General features: G+C 38.4%; 1 protein-coding gene across 3 annotated transcripts in view; it reads left to right on the forward strand.

The window, feature by feature from the left end:
• The first annotated feature begins 2,159 nt into the window (after nucleotides 1-2,159).
• The window catches only part of LOC127416832 (CD82 antigen-like), a 31,220-nt gene continuing 13,629 nt past the window's right edge, over nucleotides 2,160-19,750 (forward strand). The window contains exons 1-3 of one of the 3 annotated variants that reach the window (XM_051656396.1): nucleotides 2,160-2,297; nucleotides 13,833-13,905; nucleotides 16,680-16,752. In XM_051656396.1, the coding sequence (XP_051512356.1) occupies nucleotides 13,843-13,905; nucleotides 16,680-16,752 (136 nt within the window). In that variant the 5' untranslated portion in view covers nucleotides 2,160-2,297; nucleotides 13,833-13,842. Of the gene's footprint in view, nucleotides 2,298-4,324; nucleotides 4,344-4,363; nucleotides 4,384-13,832; nucleotides 13,906-16,679; nucleotides 16,753-19,750 lie in introns of those variants that run through there. The other 2 variants (XM_051656398.1, XM_051656397.1) reach the window with 2 other exon arrangements.

Below are 19,750 nucleotides of genomic sequence, written 5' to 3' on the forward strand. Positions count from 1 at the left end.
AACAACCGACTCAACCACAGGTATTCTACAGCGTCTTTCTAGGTGTATGTGTGGAAACACATGGGCGTAGATTACGCGGGGGATGCGGCGATGTGTCCCCTCACTTTCAATAAAACCTAAGTTCGTCCCCCGCACTTTTTCACAGGGCAAATATGTTTACGTTGTCTGTATTATACAGCAAATATGTAAATGTAAACATTAAAATTTACTGGTCAATTTCTTATGAGCTCATCATGTTGCGTCGTTTCCATGGCAACCACATCAGTCATCCAGGCTTGATCTGCAGCCATTGGTCACAAACTCATTGTGGCAAAATACTTTCCAATCATGTTTTTACTGTGATGTCAAGCAATGTAAGTTGTCATTTGGCATCTGTTCATGCTTTGATGATGATCTATGATATTATTATGGTATGATAGCTCGAATCGGAAAGCAGAAGCTTTCTTTTAATTATGCGCGCAATCGGAACTTGCGCCTACACGCAAATGTATTCGCGCTTTTCATCCAACACTGGATCGCTGTGCCAGAGCATAGTTAATTTGCCCACTTTGACGATTGTGCGAGCCACGCACGACAATAATGGTGGCAGGTACAAGGGACAATAGGTAAAAAAAAAAATTAAAAGCTTCCAAGTCTTCACTAAATGATCATTAGATATATATATTATATTTGTAGGGATTCTTTAACATCGGAGTTTGACTGAGAAGAAGGGCTGAAAATTAAAATTAGCCATATAATTTAAGTATTAATGCTGGGTTTGAGATGGCATATAAAATGCAACGTTATCCAGCCAGGAAAATAAGTTTTTCTCTTAAAATTTTGTCAAATTCTGCCCCACAAAGGTGAAATGGAGTAACTACGCCAACACTGAAACTGGCTTAAAACTTTTTGGATTTATTTCCAGCAAATCTTCATTATCAAATGTTCACACATCATTTCCTCTGAATCTTAGTTGAACCAAACCTGTCTGTCACGGGACAGATCACTAAAAAGTGGAAACCTGCAACTGTTACTTTAAAAAGCTATTTCTACTTGATCTAACCCCTGAAGCTGGCTTTTTTCCCCCAGTTATACTAAATAATATTTTTGACTTTTGACAGTCAAACCTGTTACCATACAGATGTTACCACATAAAGCAAATTTTTTAGGTTCACTTTTTTCTTCTTCTTCTAAAGAGTGTAGATTAACCCAATTCAAATGTGTTGTTTCTGTGTTTTGCCTTTGAAGGACAGTGTTGTTTGTTTGACTGATTTTACCACTCTCATGTAGTGCATATAAAAAATTTAGAGTTAGATGTAAGAGTTAGACGCTTGTGCTAGGTAAAAAAAATAAAAAAGAATCTGCTGTGGTAACATCTAATTTAACTGCTTTTTAAATGAAAAACAAATTATGACTAAATCCACCTGGTTACATTAGCAACAAAAGTATTTATTTATTTATTTTTTTTAAGTTTAGATCAGGTAGAAATAGATTCACATTATAAAAATTTGTCTTTTTACATAATAAATTATAAGAAATCAAAAACTTTCTGGTAAATTAATTGAATAAATCCCATGTGCTCCTTTTTAATTTGGTGCAATATTAGTATTAAAGCAGCATAAAGTTAATTCAGGACTTAAAATAAAAATATATTTCTTACACTTAACGTCCAGTGCAAAACAGTCTGTCCCCCTCACTTTTGAAATGATGGCTACGCCCCTGTGTAAACATGTATTATATAATTGGGTAATAATCCCAAGTCTCTTACTAATGATTCCAACTAGGCCTATATTCCAAACATCCTAAATATAACCTACTTCCGTTTACATTACAGTCCATTGACACTTATGCTCTTCATTAGCTACACAGTTCTTCTTTTAAAGCTCATTTGTGAACACAACGTTACTGTATTACTTTATATGTTGTATATGTGTATATTGTGTTGTCCTGTTGTATTTTTATTGCAATACATTTACATTTATTGCGTTATGTTAATATAGAGAGCAATTCACCAACACAAATTCCTTTAAACCTACAGAAAAAAATTACCATGGCAACTATAGTTTCGACAAAAAATACAAAATTAACAAATGTGTCATAGCGGACACCATGATTACTATGGTAACCTGTTGCTCAGTCCTTTAAGGCGGTGAAGAGGTTAATCTCATGACGGGGTTTCCCTTGCTGCCGCTCTCAGGGTGTGTGTGTGTGTGCGCGCGCGCGCTTCACTGCATATTTGTTCAGACTCTTGGACGGTCGACGACACCAAACTAACTGACAGCTGTTCAACAGATATTACACTGCGACTAACAACAGAGGTAAATTACTTTCTCTTATATCCAGTTTACAGTACGGAACGCAATAAAAGCTAGAAGATTTTGTATACTTATACGTGCTTGTTGGTATTTAAGTTACTGGCGCAGTGTGTACCTTAACATTTCTCACCACACGAAGCTTAAACTAAGTTCTGTACTATTTTAACTTTTTGGAGACTGTTGTGTTTTCTTTCTATTTAGATGTAAATGTTCGCTGATGTGGCACTGGATGCTTGCATCATTTTCTCTGCGTTCCCATGAACACTCGTGTTTTTTTTTTTTTTTTCGCCAACAGCTGACTTTAATGCGACTCGACGCGCACATTAACTTTATTCACACGCACTTCAAGTCATTGGATGAGCATCCAGTTGTTGTTCTGCTATTTTTTAAGTTACGGCTCGCTTGGGACCAGTGGAATCCATTGGTGCTCAACGGAGTTCACTTCAAGCGACGCTATAAAAATAAAGCCGCGAGACAGCGCTGATTATCAGGGGCGTTCAAGTTAGCTTGCTTCAAACACGGTTCTTTGTATTAATATTCCAACGGTCATGAAAAACCGTTTTTAAAAGCGATATTTCAAGTCCTGAAAAAAATATTGTAGATTAGTAAAGTCTTAAAATGTCAAAAGGCATTTAGATTTAGTCTGAATACTGTATATAAATATTATTGCTCAGTTCTAAAATAATAGCTAGAGATTCCTAATCAGTGTTTGTTTTACAGGGTTCTATCTGGCAGTTTGGTCGAAAATGAATTAAAGTAATAGTTCACCCAAAAATGAAAATTCTCTCATAAACTAAGATTTTTAGAAGAATATCTCAGCTCTGTTTGTCCATACAATGCAAGTCTACAGGGTCCAAAACTTTGAAGCTTCATAGAGCATATAAAGGCAGCATAAAAGTAATCCATAAGACTCCAGCTGTTTTATGTCTTGTGAAGCGATCCAATCAGTTTTAGGCCGTGTGTCCACCAAAGCGTTTTTTGCAGCTGAAAATGCCAGGCTCTCTTCTGAAAATGCCCAGCTGAGAGCGCTTTGGAGGTGCAGTGTTTTTTCAGCTGAGACGCTTTGGTTACTATGATACGGAATATCCGCGGAAGTAATGTGTTGCAAGGACCTCATTTCACTGATAGTTTGTGTTATCAACAAGTACTGAATGTAAAAATGTCGGCACAAGGAAGAGTACTTGCTCTGGCCCTTGCTCTGGATGAAGGGAAGGCTGAAGAAATATTTTTTCATATTAATACTGTGGTAGTCTGGGAATGTCATCTGGTACAGACATGAATACTCAGAGACCAGCAAACTTCATTGTTGTTCAGTCATTGTACAAGTAGGATGTGACGGTTGGTCAGTGTGGTATTTGTCCCGCCCCTCCTCCACTGTGATTGGACAGCTAGGTAAAAAGTGAAAGTGACGAGCGCTGCGGTTTACCCAAAGTTGAAAATTTTCAACTCTCGGTGACCAGAAAAAAACGCCAAGAGCTCAGCGTGTAATAGACACTCAGCACCTCATCACGCTGCTGGCTTTTTTTAAATACACTGCGCTTCCATTGCAAACAATTGAAAAAATACACTGGCCTCAGGAAAAAACACTTTGGTGGACACAGCCTTAGGTGAGAACTGACCAAAATGCCTAACTATTTTTTTTTTTTACATTATAAATCTTGACATCAGCAGTCTCCTTTGCAAACATGATTTCAAGCTTGATTACAATTCCTAGCACCATCTAGTGCTCCGTGCATGCTTCAAATACTAGAAAGTGTAATCGAGCTTGAAACGATGATCCTGCCTAGAGACTGCCATGCTAAGATGTACAGTGAAGTTGCGTTGGTCTCCTCTCACCCAAAATTGAAAAGATTGCTTCAGAAGACATGGATTAAATTTATGTTTTATGGATTACTTTTATGCTGCTTTTATATGCTTTATTGAGTTTCAACGTTTTGGACACCATTCACTTGCATTGTATGGACCAACAGAGCTAAGGTATTCTTCTAAAAATGTCCATTTGTGTTCTGCAGAAGAAAGTAAGTCATACGCATCTGGAATGGCATGAGGGTGAGAGAATTGTCATTTTGGGGTGAAATATAAGCACTTGGTCAGTACCTTTATGCTCTTGTGTGGTCATTTTTGTATTGTTCTGGTCTAATAAGAAGCCTCCGAACATTTCTATTTATGTCTGCTAGCTAGAATGGCAAAAAGTTAAAGCCCTGTATCACAAAACTACGGTCTACGGGCAGATAGAACCATATTGCTGTAATACTAATGTCACGTATTGCTCTTTGTGAGTGTAATGGAAAAGTCTTTGAAGTCTTGGGGTTTCTAAAAAAAAGATTAAAAGATCACGTGCATGCCTAGTTGCCATGCAAGAACAACATTCTTTGTTGCAAACTATTAAACTTCGCTCACACATGCAGTACATCAGTTTACACATTTGGTAGAAGAATGTAGCCTCTCTGAAGATGTAGCACTGAATTAAATGTAAACAGATTTTGCAAGCACACGTTTTGCCAGTCTCTTTTACAGAAAGCTGATTATTATTTCCTGTATTTTTTATTACCTCATTTACTGTGAAGTCCCTTTCTATACTGTTATCTTGTTTCACTTTTTGAATCTGACATTTTTGGTTATATAAGGTATTGTTAAAAGAAAATCCTTTACAGAGGAATTTTTTACCCTTTCTGTATTCCACTATCATTACTCTTGTGATGTGCAGCCTTGTTACCAATGAAAGCCTGATCAAATTTCAAGCCTTGTGGCGGGATGAGCAAGAGACAGTCACAGTGGATGTGGCATCAGGCCTCGCAGAGGCGTTTATTGGAAATAAAACAGAAACATCCAAAAAAGGGGATAAAAGTGTCCAAAGGGGAAGGTGTCCAAAATAAAGGGGGATCTAGCGCCCTCACGGTAAATGGGGTATGTGTAGGCAGGGGGAGTGTCCATAGAATGGTCCAGGATGTGGGCGGGATCCGACGGCCGCAAGTGCTCCCCTTCTTCCGGGACACTAAGGATGCTGGCTTCTCTGGCGGCCTGTCTTCCCAGAGGCCGCGCTGTGTGATGGGAAGGCAGCACGGCATCCTAGCCTGTCAGCCGCAACACGTTATTTCACCCTGGTGACACGTCTAGCTCACGCTGGGGAGCGGGTCCGGCAGTACATTTAACTCAGCCGATACCCTTCCTGCTCTGCTCCTGGACCTGTGAAGACGCCAGTGTGCACACGAGGAGATAGAAGCCAGCTCCCCGAGGAGAGATGTGCTCTACGTTCTTATGGCAGCTGTGATGAGGATATATTCACATTGGGTGTGCCTCATCATCCATCCACTGCCCAAATTAGGCTTATCATATTGCACCTCTACTCTTTCCAGCTGTTGTGAGGCTGACGGAAGGACAGCCCTAAGAGGTGGGATGACAGTGACGAGAGGGAAGGGCGGGTCGTTCCGCCACAGCATTTTAATGACAGAAGGAGAGGATCAGGAAATGGTTGCTTGTGATGTGATGTCCATGGCTCATTTCATTGAGGGCAACATGGTAAACATGCCTGTTTTTTTTTAAATGTCCATGACTGATACAGTCACTGGTTACAAACACATTTACAATCCACTTAATCCAAAGCAATTTACAAATGAGGAAAACAACATCACAAATGATTAATTGAAAGGAGATTAGAAGTAATACAGAGTTCCAAAGTGGGTCTGAAAAGTGCAAGAGACACTGTACCCCCCTGAAACTGTGGGAGGTAAGTTCTGCTGTATGCTCTTTTTGCAGATGGTGATGCAAGCAAACATGCATTGAAAAATATAGCACACAACGCTCAGGAAATTGGATTGATGGTAGATAATTGTTTCCCCCCATGTTTGCAATGCTTTTGATGTGGCTGTTGAAGACTTGGCTCTCATTTAACCATGGCTTGACCTTCTTGAGGAGGGGTGAGAGGGGAAACTCATGGGTAACTGGGGCGTGAGACTGTTTCCCCCCCTTAAGTGGAACATTCATGCTGCCTCAATTATGGTTGCCATAGGAATGCTCTTAACTCCCTTAGTGTATGAAAAAAGCTGGCTGGAGGAAAATCATAGGGTTATGCAAAAATAGTGTCTTCTGTGACCCAAATTAGGGAGTTGTTGCATGTCTAGTAGTAATTTGGGACTTTTGGATCAGCCTAAAGGCTTATTTGGTTATTTTTCAACTTTCTTTGGTGATGAGGAGGGAAAAACGGTTAACGGTACATGAATATCCTATAGTTGTGTTAGGCATACACTTGGCATTTACACAGAAGATAGTCGCATTTATGTATTTACCCAATGGTTATTTAATTAAGGGTTCTGGCCTATTTACTGCCACCTCCTTTCCTTGAGGACAGCACTAATATTTTCCCAGCAATTCCCTTGTTTTCTCTGGAGCACGTGCTGTAGATATGTAGAGTGGTGGCTCTCCAACATGATCACACAGGAAGTTGGCATGTTGTTTCCAAGAATTCCAGTACCCTAGGATCGGACACATTATGCCGATTCACTGACAAATGGCATCTCCCATCAGACATTTTCTCATTGCCTCAGGTGTGTTTACCTTCCCTTTTGGCGCGACTGGAAAAATATTGCGTCAGTTGCGCGGGAGCCCCAGGTTCGGATCCCACGTCGAAACCAGGAAGTATTCGTGTTTGCATAATCAGGGACTAGTGCAATTCGGAGGTTGCTTTTTCTCTTTAACATTAATTTTTTACTCTGATGATTAGGTTTAGATTTGTGGTTTGGGTTGGGGGGGTAAAACACTTACCGCTTTGACCACTAGGGGCAGTGATTTGAATTTCTGTAAGCACAGACCAATTTTAGCTAAAGAAAAGTCTGCTGTTTCGATTTCACTGCAAGTTTATTTCAATCCTGCTATATTCTCTATTTCATTAAAAGTGGCACAACAAAATTAAAGTAATAATTGTGTGGGTAATTTATTGAATTAGAAGACATAAGCAAATATAGTTTTCTGTGTTCAAATAATATATAGGCCTATATCCTATGTAAAAAAAAAAAAAAAAGGTTCACTGGTTCACCCATTCACTGAATGGTAGCTGTCAGTCAAACCAATAACAGTCAATATCACCGAATTCTCCTGAAAACAGAACATTAGCTGGAGGAACCTATTTGTCTATAGTGATTATCCTGGTTTAAATTTCTGGCCATGTGATCTATAGTAAGAATCTAACATCAGCAGTGTAATGCTTGCTTCGGTGTGCTCTGATACCCCTTTGTGTTGTGTTAAAAGGCCTAGGATTGGATAGGACAGCTTTTGTCTATTGTATGTAATGGGGCATCATGCCATTATTGTATAATTGGGGGTTTCAGGGAGAAGGGTGGGGGGGGGGGTTTGTGGAGGGGATGTTGTGACTGACTAGAGAATCCACACAATAACAGAACAGTCACGGTAGAGATTAGGAAAAAAACATAGGCCTAGATGAGAGGGTAACTCAGCTTTTACATTGCAAAAGTGCTTTCTGCAACCCATACTACACCATTAACATCTGTCACAATCTTCACACACACAAGCCAAAGTGTGCATTCACTCTGATGGTGAATTATGGAGATCATGTATTTTTCCCCTTAAATGAATCATTGAGTCATTATTTACTCATTATTTACCCTCATGTTGTTTTAAACCCATATGACTTTCTATCTTCAATAGAACACAAAAGGAGATTAGGTAGAATGTTAGGGACTGTCCGCCTACATCACCATGCACTTCCATTGTGTAGAAAAAAGATGCAATGAAAGTGAATGGTGACTAAAGCTATTAGTCCTTAACATTCTGCTTTTGGTGTTCCACAAAAGAAAGTCAAATGGGTTTACAGCAACATGAAGGATGACATAAAATGACAATTTTATTTCTTGGGTGAACTATACCTTGAAATGGTATGGCATAGATGAGATTTTTGAGGTTTGTATTTATGGGTAAGAAATATTTGTGGATATGAATTATCTTTTGTGTTGTACACAGCACTTGTTATTCCTCTTTCCTGAGATTTTAAATGCTGTAAACTGCTGAATAGAAAGCTTGATGAAATATGTGTTTGTTGCAGTTTGTACTTCCCCTTCCACATTTAGTATCTTTTTTTTTTTTTTCTCTGTCAAGACAATTTGCTGAATGTTGATGTATAAGAGAAAGAGTCAAATCTGTGCCGTAAAATATTTCTGTCATGACTATGAACATGCTTACCAGTGGAAAAAGTGGGGAATATTTTGGATGTATTTTATTTCTCTGAACTCCCCTTTGTAAATGAATACAATAGAGAAAAAGATGGTATTCATTGTCGAAAATACTCTGGTTTATTGCTCCCTGTAGTACTTTCAAGAGATGAAGCCAAGTAAGCTTATGGCTCTCTGACTGTTGGGCTTCATATCCTGAAATATGGTTTATGTATGTATGTGTGTGTGTGTGTGTGCAAGGTACCAAACTACAGGCTACTCTTAATTAAAATATAGTCAAGCTAACCTTTTAAAAAGTAGTCAGCTACACGAGATGCTTCTATCAAAAACTTCAAGGAGGCAATATTGATCTCTGCTTTTTTTCCCCCCATTCTTTTCTATGTAAACATTTGCTGGACGGATGTCTGGCCGTTTCCTCTGTGTCCAGCTGTTTTTTCAGCATCCTGCACAAGAGGGTTGCATTTTTTTAAACGCTGTGTCAGGTTAAGAAGAATGGCAAATTTAAAAGTGTGTCTTGACACCTGCATTCTGTTATATTTCATGCTAGCTTTTTTTTTAGGTCAAGAACATGTTTGATCTGAACGGCCACTTATTGCTTATCTTGATGTTGTTTATTAAAAAAATGCACAAATGTTTTGAGAATGATTTGATAATTTCTTTCAAAATATAAATGTCAAGATTATTTTGATGGAATGTATACTCATCTTGTGTAACATAGTGATCATGGAATTTATGTTTCCTGGAAAGGTCCTCTGATGATTTACATTTACATTTATTCATTTGGCAGATGCTTTTATCCAAAGCGACTGACAAAAGAGGAAAACATAAGCGAATCATCTTAAGGAGACAGTGGTATGAAAAAGTGCCGTATTACAAAGTTTCACTAGCATCAGAATAGTATTCAAAACAGAATAAAGTGCAACAGGAATTTTTTATATTTTATTTTTTTTATGACTGGTTAAGTGCTCATGGAAAAGATGTGTTTTAGTCATTTTTTGAAGACAGAGAGTGAGTCAGCTTCACGGATGGAGTTGGGAAGATTGTTCCACCAACGTGGTATGATGAAGCTGAAAGCCCAGGAAAGTGTTTTGGTGCCTCTGTGTTGGTACAACAAAGCGACGTTCTTTAGCCAACCGCAGGCTTCTAGTGGGCGCTGTAGGGCTTTACTGGTTGTTTAGATCAGTGTTACTATCAGAAATAATTAATAATTATTTCTTTAGTTATTAATTAGATTCAATTAATTTAAATATTATCTCATTAAAACCTCATATGGGACTCCAGTAAATGTAGTGTGCTACGTTTAGGAGCGGGTTTGGTTATTAGCAATAATGAATAATTATCAAAGATAATTATTAATTATTAAAATCAATAGAACATTGATGAGAATCAATGTTAGCTTTTTTAATCCTTTAAATCAACAGTTATCAAAGATAATCATTAACATTGATGAAACATTAATTAAAATTAACATTAGCTTATTGATCATTAAAATTCAACAATCATCAAAGATAATTATCAAAAATCAATAGAATATTAATAAGGATTAACATTAACGGGGCACCACCCTGGAATCAGGGACTAATAACCAGATAGTATAACAGTCTCAATATTAGATTGTTTTCTTAGGAAAATCGATATCCGAAGAATATCGATTTTCGGGAAAAAAAACAATGAATGAAGGTTTGAATCTGAGCACTGACATCCCGTCAGCATGACACAGGCATATGCAAAACAAACCAAAACACTTCTCTTTGTAATATAAACAGTTTATTTATGCAGTAATATCAATTAATAATTAATACAATGCAGTCAATAAACTTCCGAACTAAACAGTGATATGATTAGATATGGAAATCAAAACAATCCTATAACACATGAGTGTGTGTGTGTGTGTGTGTGTGTGTGTGAGTGTGTGTGAGGAGGGACACGCGCAAAATGGCAGATGTGACTCTCGTGGAGAGTATGACACGCGAAACTTCCGGCCAGGGAATGTGGGCGGAGAGAAACCAGTCAATGGCGTCTACAAGTTACCACGTGTATATGCTTGTACGATAGCTTAGGGACAAAGCTGAGCTTTATCACAAAGCTATCTACTAGCCAAAAATGTGTCCGAGAATGTTTGTGAGGGAGTGTGTGTGTGTGTGTGTGTGTGTGTGTGGTTAGTACGAGATAGAGAGAGAGAATTAAGTGACGGCCCCAAAGCCGATTTCGTGATCTTGGGAGAAGCTGATAGTTTATCACTCAGAGACGCGGTGGACGGCTCGTAAACCGTCCCGCGTTCTTTGATTCTTTAATGGATAAACTCAGTTTGCCAGTCTCGCCCGCGATGGCGGAAATGCACAACAGCCCAATGTGGTTGGACCACAATACAGCAAATCAAATTTGTGATAATACCCTGAGTATTAATAATGAGCAGACATGGCGGTCCTTAAACTGTACAAGCAATAACCTTGGTACACAGGCATAACACACTATAATATTCTATCTCTGTCCAGACGTAAACCTCTTACTTAAATCACATGAGGATGCAGAATGTGTGTTCATCCGTCCTTTAACTCAGCCTCGGTTCCTTGAGGCTCGGGTGATGACGGGAGGCCGTTTCCTCGCTCTGTCAGCAGGTGGTACGGCTGCTGATTCTCGGCAGGCTGGCAGAGAAATCAGCGACGTTGACTTGATTGAAGAGGGAAGAGAAATCTTTTCACTTCTGCAGGCAAACGGATGAAGATACGGATTGCTCGGTGGTCTCATTTGGATCCGTTAGAGTGTTCGGTGGAACACAGAGTAATCTCAACTCGTCCAGCGAGATGTCGGACGTTACTTCCTTGTGCCACGAGGCTGCACCTGAGAGCAGCGATGAGCTGCATCTACACACGGCGAGCAAAGTTGCTGGAAGCAAATCCCGGAAGCATTTCAGAGGTATTTCTACTCCTGATGATATCATGGTTGAGGTGCGTTCTGTCGTGTGCCTCATCCAATAGGAGTTGAGAGTTCGATCCTTTAGTGAGCAAGGCTTCATGGGATTTGTAGTCTGTTTTGGACTCCCTTTGTTTGATTTTGGCATGATTTTTATCAGTATAATTTATGACCTGGTATGTGGGGGCCTGAGTTAGTTTTTACGACTGTGTTAGGCCTGCCTTTGTCTTCTATCTGAATGCATGAGGCCCAACAGAGCGTAGCTCTGCATAAATGATTTTAGGTATGCTGGAGCAGACCCAGTGACTGTTCTGAATGCCAGCATCAGAGCCTTGAATTTGATACGTGCATCAACCGGCAGCCAGTGGAGAGAGACAAGGAGTGGTGTAACGTGTGAACTCTTTGGTTCTTTAAAGACCAGACGTGCTGCTGCATTCTGGATCATTTGCAGGGGTCTAATTGCATATGCAGGGAGGCCTGCAATGAGAGGGTTACAGTAGTCCAGTCTTGTTATGACAAGTGACTGGACAAGCAGTTGTGTGGCATGTTCAGAGAGCAAGGGTCTTACCTTCCTGATATTGTAGAGTGTAAATCGACATGATCTTGCAGTCTTAGAGATGTGGTCTGTGAAATTTAGTCTGTTGTGTATGGTTACCCCTAGATTTCTGACCGATTTGGAAGGCGTTACTGTAGTTGCACCCAGCTGCACGGTGATGTTCAACAGCAGGGTTGGCTGGAAAGACAAGGAGTTCGGTCTTAGCTGGGTTGAGTTGCAGGTGGTGTTCCTTCATCCAGGCTGAGATGTCTGCCAGGCAGGCAGAAATTTGAGCAGTCACTGTGGTGTCGTTGGGCTGGAAAGACAAGTAGATTTGCATGTCATCAGCATAGCAGTGGTAAGAGAAACCATGTGCCTGAATGATGGGTCCCAGTGATGTTGTGTATACCACTTCCGCTACGGCTTCCGCGTCAGCATTCAAGTCAAATATATACACGATGACAACGAGCTGTTCAATGAAAAAAGCAGGACACGCCTTAATGCTACATAGCACAACAAAGCTAGTCACATGGTCATCCGAAACTAAGGGTCGTGCGAGGTGACGAGCGGGAACAAATGTGACTTCCGTACACCGCAAATAAATTATGCTGCACTTTAGCAATAAATAATACTCTAAAACAAGTGAAGCACTGTTTATTGACACTAAAAACCACGATAGTTTTGCACACACTGGACAACCAACGCTAAATCTAGCAGTGAATACCCTGGAACAAGTCAAAACAATTTAGCACACACACCATCCCACGTTTAAGCGACGCAAGTTCAAGACAGTAAACAAACAGCACAAGTCTAGCAATGAATACCACTCTACAACAAAGTAAAACAATGAAATAAACACACTTTAAACGCAACTGCAGACTCCTGTAGATAGATCACTTCTGATGATGCCATTATGTATTGTCCTTTGGGACCAAATATATTTTGTATTAAGTTTTGGGTAATTCTGCAGAACATCTTTAAACATGGTAAATGAAGCTGAAAGTACTACACTCTTACTGATCGCTTAATAAAAGTCACCAAAAAATTAAATAAGCAACTCAAGGGGCCAAGGATGGGTAAAATGTTTTAAATGGTATGAATTATGGGCCTAGTCACATTACTTTATGCTGCAAGACAGACTGCCACTTAAACAACTACCTGAAATGAGTAGTGAGTCTTTCTTTAGAACATAGTTGCTTTCTGCTGGAACACCATTGCTAATTATGAGTTTGCATGGTTTTCTGACATAACTGCCTGTGAAAACAAGAAAACACTCCAAAACCTGTAATAACCTGAAATATTTTGGCCATAATTGTGGTCAGATTGCTCACAATCATTAAAAAAGTGTTTGCCGTTTGTATTGCTCTGATCCAGGATGTACAGAAAGCATGTCTTAGCCATTCACAAACTCATTGGTTTTGCATCAACAAATGTTTTACTTCTTGTTTTTCAGTGATGCCCTTTCCCACATTTGTCTAATGTGGTGTGGTAGGGTACTGTAAGCTAATTTATGTGGTAGGGTACTGTAAGCTAATTTATGAGTATTTTTACCATTAGTAGTAACACAATAATATGGGCCTAATTTTAATGGTGTAGCCTTGTTCATTACAGTTCTATTTTATATTATTCAGAAAAGGAACTGAAACTAATCAGCCAGCCTACAATACTTAAAACCTGAAAACTACAGCACAATGGTGTAGAAAAATATTAATATTTTTTCCATATCACAACAATTCGAAATTAGACATTGTCACCTGCAAACTACTTTTGAAGTAGTTTATCTGCAGAAAGATTTTGATGTCTAATTATCTTTAAGTGTCAGTTCTGAGTTACAGTATCTACTTTAGCACTGGTGTTTCAACCATCATGTTTCCCAGAGCTTTGATTGTTTTCCGTTCTCTATTGCAGATCAGCAGCCATGGGGAAAGGATGCATTACAGCCACCAAGTACTTCCTGTTCCTGTTCAATCTCCTCTTCTTTGTAAGTGTATACACTCCTACACCTTCATTCTGTGTCTCAGCGGGCACACTGCCATTGCACTCAGCTCATTAGCTCTGTGGCTCCCTGTCGTTACCACTGGTCTTGAGGTCCACTATGAGCTAATGCAGTTTGAAATGCAGACTACCATAGAGAACTGAAATGAAAATGGAACATTTGGGAAATCCGGAAGAAAATTCACATTTAAAATCCCCACTGACATTTGTAACATTTTCTGTTTCAGTTTTCAGACCATTGTACCTGTAAAAAATACTTTCATGAAATATGTGGAGTATCTCTTGTAAAATTAGGTAAAAATACTTATTGAAAACATGTTAAATAAACTGCTCTTCTGTAGAGGAGCAAGTCTACCTCAAATAATACTGTAGGACACCAGTTTAGACTGCGAGAACACAAATGTGATGGCCAACTAGGGCTGCAACTAACAATTATTTTTGATAATTGATTAATCTAACGATTATTAGAACGATTAATCATTAGCTCTTAATCGATTATTCAGCTTGTGCCCATCTTAAAAGTTTGTATTAAACATGCTTACTAACAAAAAAGAGGACAAAATCATCTTTTAAAAATACCTCTAAATGACATTCACTGAATTAAAGTGAAAAAATACTTTGTGTAATTCAGTAAAGAAATTCACTGCAAAAAATCCTATTGTTATCAAGTGTTTTTGTCTTGTTTTCCATTTAAAATTGTCTAAAAATCCTTAAAACAAGATACATTTACTTCATACATATAAGATATTTAGACATGCTTTAAGAGAATGTATCTTAAATATAAGTGTATTTTGTGTATAAGTGTATTATTTCACTTGGTTATACTTCTGAGAGTGCAGTAAAGACAAAATATATTCAAGACCTATTCTCTAAAAGCAAGTCTAAATATCTTATGTGCTGCTTCTCAGGTGAATGCATCTTTTTTAAAAGGATTTTTAGATAAATTATTTTAATATATATTTTATATTAAAATAATTTTATTTTTAATATTCAACATTCTCAGATAAAAAAACATTCTTCTGCAGTATAGTTACGTTGTACATTGTTTTAAATGAGTTTTAGATATTTATATAGGAAAACAAGCCAAAACAAAAACAAATAAAAAACGTATTTTGTTGGTGTATAATGGGGCATTTTGACTACCCTTTCTCATCTTTTTGTTCACTTCAATCCATCTTTAACTCACAAAAAAACAAACTTTCTCTTATTAATAAAGCTGTGTATTGCCACTTCACGATAAGAAATGCACAGTGACATATATTATGATTCAATAAGTCGCAAGCCATCACGTTATAATCTAGCTGCATTAAGCGTGCGCGCTCAAGGGATGAGCGTCCCCGCGACTGCATCAGCTGGGTGCAGTTTCAGTCTCTTCCCCCTTAGATCAGGACATTCGCGCAACTCATAAAAGAGGCGCTGACCGCACAGAGAAATGGCAGTTTTGGAGTTTGTAGTTATTTACATGATCTGCTTCTGTGTTATTTTAACTTTAATAAAGCTAAAACGCATTAAATATAACTGCATTTAAGATGTAACGCATCTGGTGTTTCCTTTAAAGATGCTTGACACGCAAGTTTTGCTCCAGCGGAGCGGCAGCTCCGGCTCCACTTATTCCACAATGAGAGTACTTCTGTATTTACTTATTTTGTATTTTTGCATTGTAATTCCCTCATAATTTGCGATCTACATCACCTGAAGCTGTTTGGAAAGTTTAGAGTGCATCTGGACTGTAAGCTGTCTAATTCTTCCTTCCTGTTATCAACAAGTACTGAATGTAAAAATGTCGGCACAAGGAAGAGTACTTGCTCTGGCCCTTGCTCTGGATGAAGGGAAGGCTGAAGAACAATTTTTTCATATTAATACTGTGGTAGTCTGGGAATGCCATCTGGTACAGACATGAATGTTCAGAGACCAGCAAACTTCTCCACTGTAGTTCAGTTGTTGTTCAAGTAGGATGTGTTGGTTGGTCAGTGTGGTATTTGTCCCACCCCTCCTCCACTGTGATTGGACGGCTGGGTAAAAAGTGACAGTGACTAGCACTGCGTTTTACCCAAAGTTGAAAATTGTCCAACTCTCGGCGACCAGAAAAAAATGCCAAGTACGTGGCGCTCAGGGTGGAATAGATGCTCAGTGCCTCATCATGCTGCTGGCTTTTTTTTAAATACACAGCACTCCCATTGCAAACAATTGAAAAATACACTGGCCTCAGGAAAAAACGCTTTGGTGGACACACGGCCTTAGTGTGTGTGTGTGTGTGTGTGTGTGTGTGTGTGTGTGTGTGTTTTCCCTCTCTCTTTCTGGTCCCCATATTCTCTCTTCTGAAGGCTTGGCCCAGTAGCCTGCTGTTTTACTGCCTCTCTACAGTGGCAGAGGGGACAACCCTCAGTTGTGCAAGCCACAGACGCCAGACTGATACTGGGGAACTGCCCCTTGACTACAGGAAATTACTTCTCTGATCTAGTTCATTAGAGGCATGCAGAAACCTGAACCCACTGGACCCATTCGTTTTGAACTTTTGGGGCTGGGGGTGCATGAGAATATATGAAGTTCAGTTGAGAGTTCCTCTTTCTCTGTCTCTTTCTCTTTAGGTATGTTGATATCTCCACTGTGTTCTCTTCAATATCTTCAATTCAGTCACTTAAAACAAGATCAGCTGTGTAGAATCAAATGGGTAAACAAGGATAAGGGAGAAGATACTAACACGCATACAATATGTCATCATATTTGTTTATGTCTCTTTCTTTTTCTTTTGCCCTGTAGATTTTTGGAGCTGTAATCATGGGCTTTGGACTGTGGGTCATGCTGGATAACCAGAGTTTCATTACAGTTTTGCGTAAGTACTAAAGTTGTAACATAATTTCCTGTTTTGTTGCATGTAATGGTGTTCCTGAGGCCTCGTCTTATGTCTCTGGACTGCTATTGGTTAGACTTTTTATTTTTTTATTTTTATGGTAGCACAGATGTTTTCTCTTGCACTGCAGGCTGTATTAACACATTCTTAGTCACCAATCTTAGTGTGAATAACCCCCTAATGCTGTGATTTTTCACAGAGTTTCTTATTTTCAGTGTCTAGCTTTTATTTACTGCCAGCCATATTTTAGTTTGTTTTGCTTTTCTAATTACATACAAAGCTTTAAGTCTCTTTAAATGAATTTCGGACTATAGTACAGCATAGGGATTTCAAAAGTATTTGTACTGTACATCAGTACTAAGTTGATTTTTTTTTTTTATTTTTAATTTTTTTTTAAATATAACAGTTTCTGCAGTATTGTTAAAGAGAGAGTTCACCCAAAAATGAAAGTTCTGTCGTCATTTACTCACCCTCATATCGCTTCAAACCTGTATGACTTTCTTCTGTGGAACACAAAAAAAGATGTTTTGAAGAAAGTTTAAACTGTTTTTGTCCATACAATTAGTCATTAGCCACTTTTCCACCATCGGGCCGAACAGTGCTCATCGCAAAACCATACCATTCCGTGCTGATCTGGGCCAGCTGGCACAGTGAATGTTTTTTTTTTTCCCACCGTGGTATGTAACAGATCCGTCTTTTGGCGATGCCCTGAGAGGTAAACATTGGAGCGAGTGCGGCATTCTCTGGACGATGATCGCATATTCCAGTTTTTAGGACTGCTTTTTTCCTCGGTTTTACTCTGCTAACAAACAGCAAAGACATGGACCATGTCGCAAAAAGGAAAGTAAAGAGAAAAAGGCATGAGGTTTTCCATCATTTGCTGGGGACTTGTGTTTGCCACCGGACATGAACATGCAGAAAGGTAAAAGTTCCCAGACTAGCTAAAAAGGATATTTATTGATAGAATATTATAGAAGTATAAGTATTATATGAAAATAGTAATCTACTTCCCTGACAAAAAAGGTGTATAGAAAAATAAACGTAGGCAACAATACTAGTTAAACTATCATAATAAAATCATGAAGATACAGTAAACAAGTCACCATGTACTAAAGCAATTCTACCAGCATGGCTGAGAACGGTTGAGTACGGTTAGCTAACCGTGCCGAGAATGGTTTATAATTGTGCCATGCCGAACCGTGCTCCAGTTGAAATGCTACTTTAACCGTTCCGTACCGTGCTCAGAACCATTCGGCCCGATGGTGGAAAGTGGCTAATGAGGTTTAAAACAACACTGGACCCCAGTGAATTGACTTTCATTTTATGGACAAAAAAAAAAAAAAAAACACTTAACAGTTTTCAAAGTATCAACATTTGTGTTCCATAGAAGAAAGAAATGCATACAGGCATAGAGCGACATGAGGGTGATTAAATGGGTGAACTCATTTTTGGGTGAACTATCCCTTTATTACCAAGTACTGACTCAATTCAGTACCTGCATGCTGTCTGACAGACAGGTGGCTGCCTGCATGCGTACTATACCAATAATTTGATTAGTTATAATTTGCATTCAAATACTTTATAAATGATTTTAAAGAAATATTTGTAGGCTACATGGCATTTAATATTTGTATTTACATTAATATTTGACTTTAAACAAAGGAACTAGTGTATTCAATAGCATAGTAGTTTTTATTTTTATTTAATTGAATTTTTGTGAAATTTCTCTGGTGTCGGTATCGACGAATTAAATTTTGTTATCCTGAGTATGACCACGTTAGTATTGCCAGCATTCTTAGAGAGTTGACTGATAGTCTTTGAGTCATAGAGCAGTATGTTGCTGGTTGTGAAGAACACATTTGATCACATTCTGTCTTCACTCTTTGAGTTCACATGGGTGTCTGTTTATTTGGTATACATGGGAACGCACAGTAAAAATAGCTGCTATTCGTGGACTTGGGGTTGGGAAATAAAAATTTTGCCAGTAACCGAGTTTTCCACAAAACCCCCACCCGTGTTGCACTCAGTTTGTTTATATACAGACATATGCGCCTACACATGGCAAGTAAATCATCTGACGCTTAACAGAGATGACTTTTCTAAATCAGAGGGTGGAAGTTTGAAAAATGAAATTAGAGATTAACTGTACGTGCCATTACGGACATGGTTTCAGGAGCTGATCACACTCCGAGCAAAGACTTGTACATGCTTATACTAACTTGGTCTGGACAGCCAAAGCCACAAAGGTCTGAAAGAGAGTGGAACAGGGATCCGAAAATGGAAAACTAGCATTAATCTCCCTCAATTATTTTGAATGCTTCCAAGAAGCTCTGCACAGATTTAGCATTGAATTAAGTGTTACTACATTTTAAATTGAGATTTTTAAAGGTGCTGCATTTATCCAAGTGCTCCTATGAAGTAGGGCTGGGTGATATGTCTTAAAAAATGATATCTCGATATTTTTCAGCCTATTGACAATAGTCGATATATGTCTCGATAATTATGTATTTGCTCTGAAATGGCTATTACTATTTTTATTTTATTTTATCACAGGGACCATCATTTTATCCAAACAGCCATTGTAGCCAAGTAGATTCAATATGTAAAAGTATTTCAAATAATTAGTTTTTCATTAAATAAACACAGGGGAGAATGAAATCTAATAATATTCATTGATATGCATTTTATATTTCATATACAACGATATATAGTAGCTTAATAAAAAAGCATTATTTACCTTCATACGTTTTTACTAATACATTTTTGTGAACGAATAAGGTGTGCAAAGCTACTTCATGGACTTAATTTTGAAACCCCAGTTGAACATCGCATAATACTAAATTATTACTGTGGGACACATCAGGTTTATTATTATAATATAATGCTGAATTATCATTATTATTCTGATTATTAGATTTGCGTTATACTGTACAAAAGTAATATATTTGTGTCCTGTTTACTTCATCTCCGCCTGGGGCTT

The sequence above is a fragment of the Myxocyprinus asiaticus genome, chromosome 26 (genome assembly GCF_019703515.2).
Source record: "Myxocyprinus asiaticus isolate MX2 ecotype Aquarium Trade chromosome 26, UBuf_Myxa_2, whole genome shotgun sequence".
Lineage (NCBI taxonomy): Eukaryota > Metazoa > Chordata > Actinopteri > Cypriniformes > Catostomidae > Myxocyprinus > Myxocyprinus asiaticus.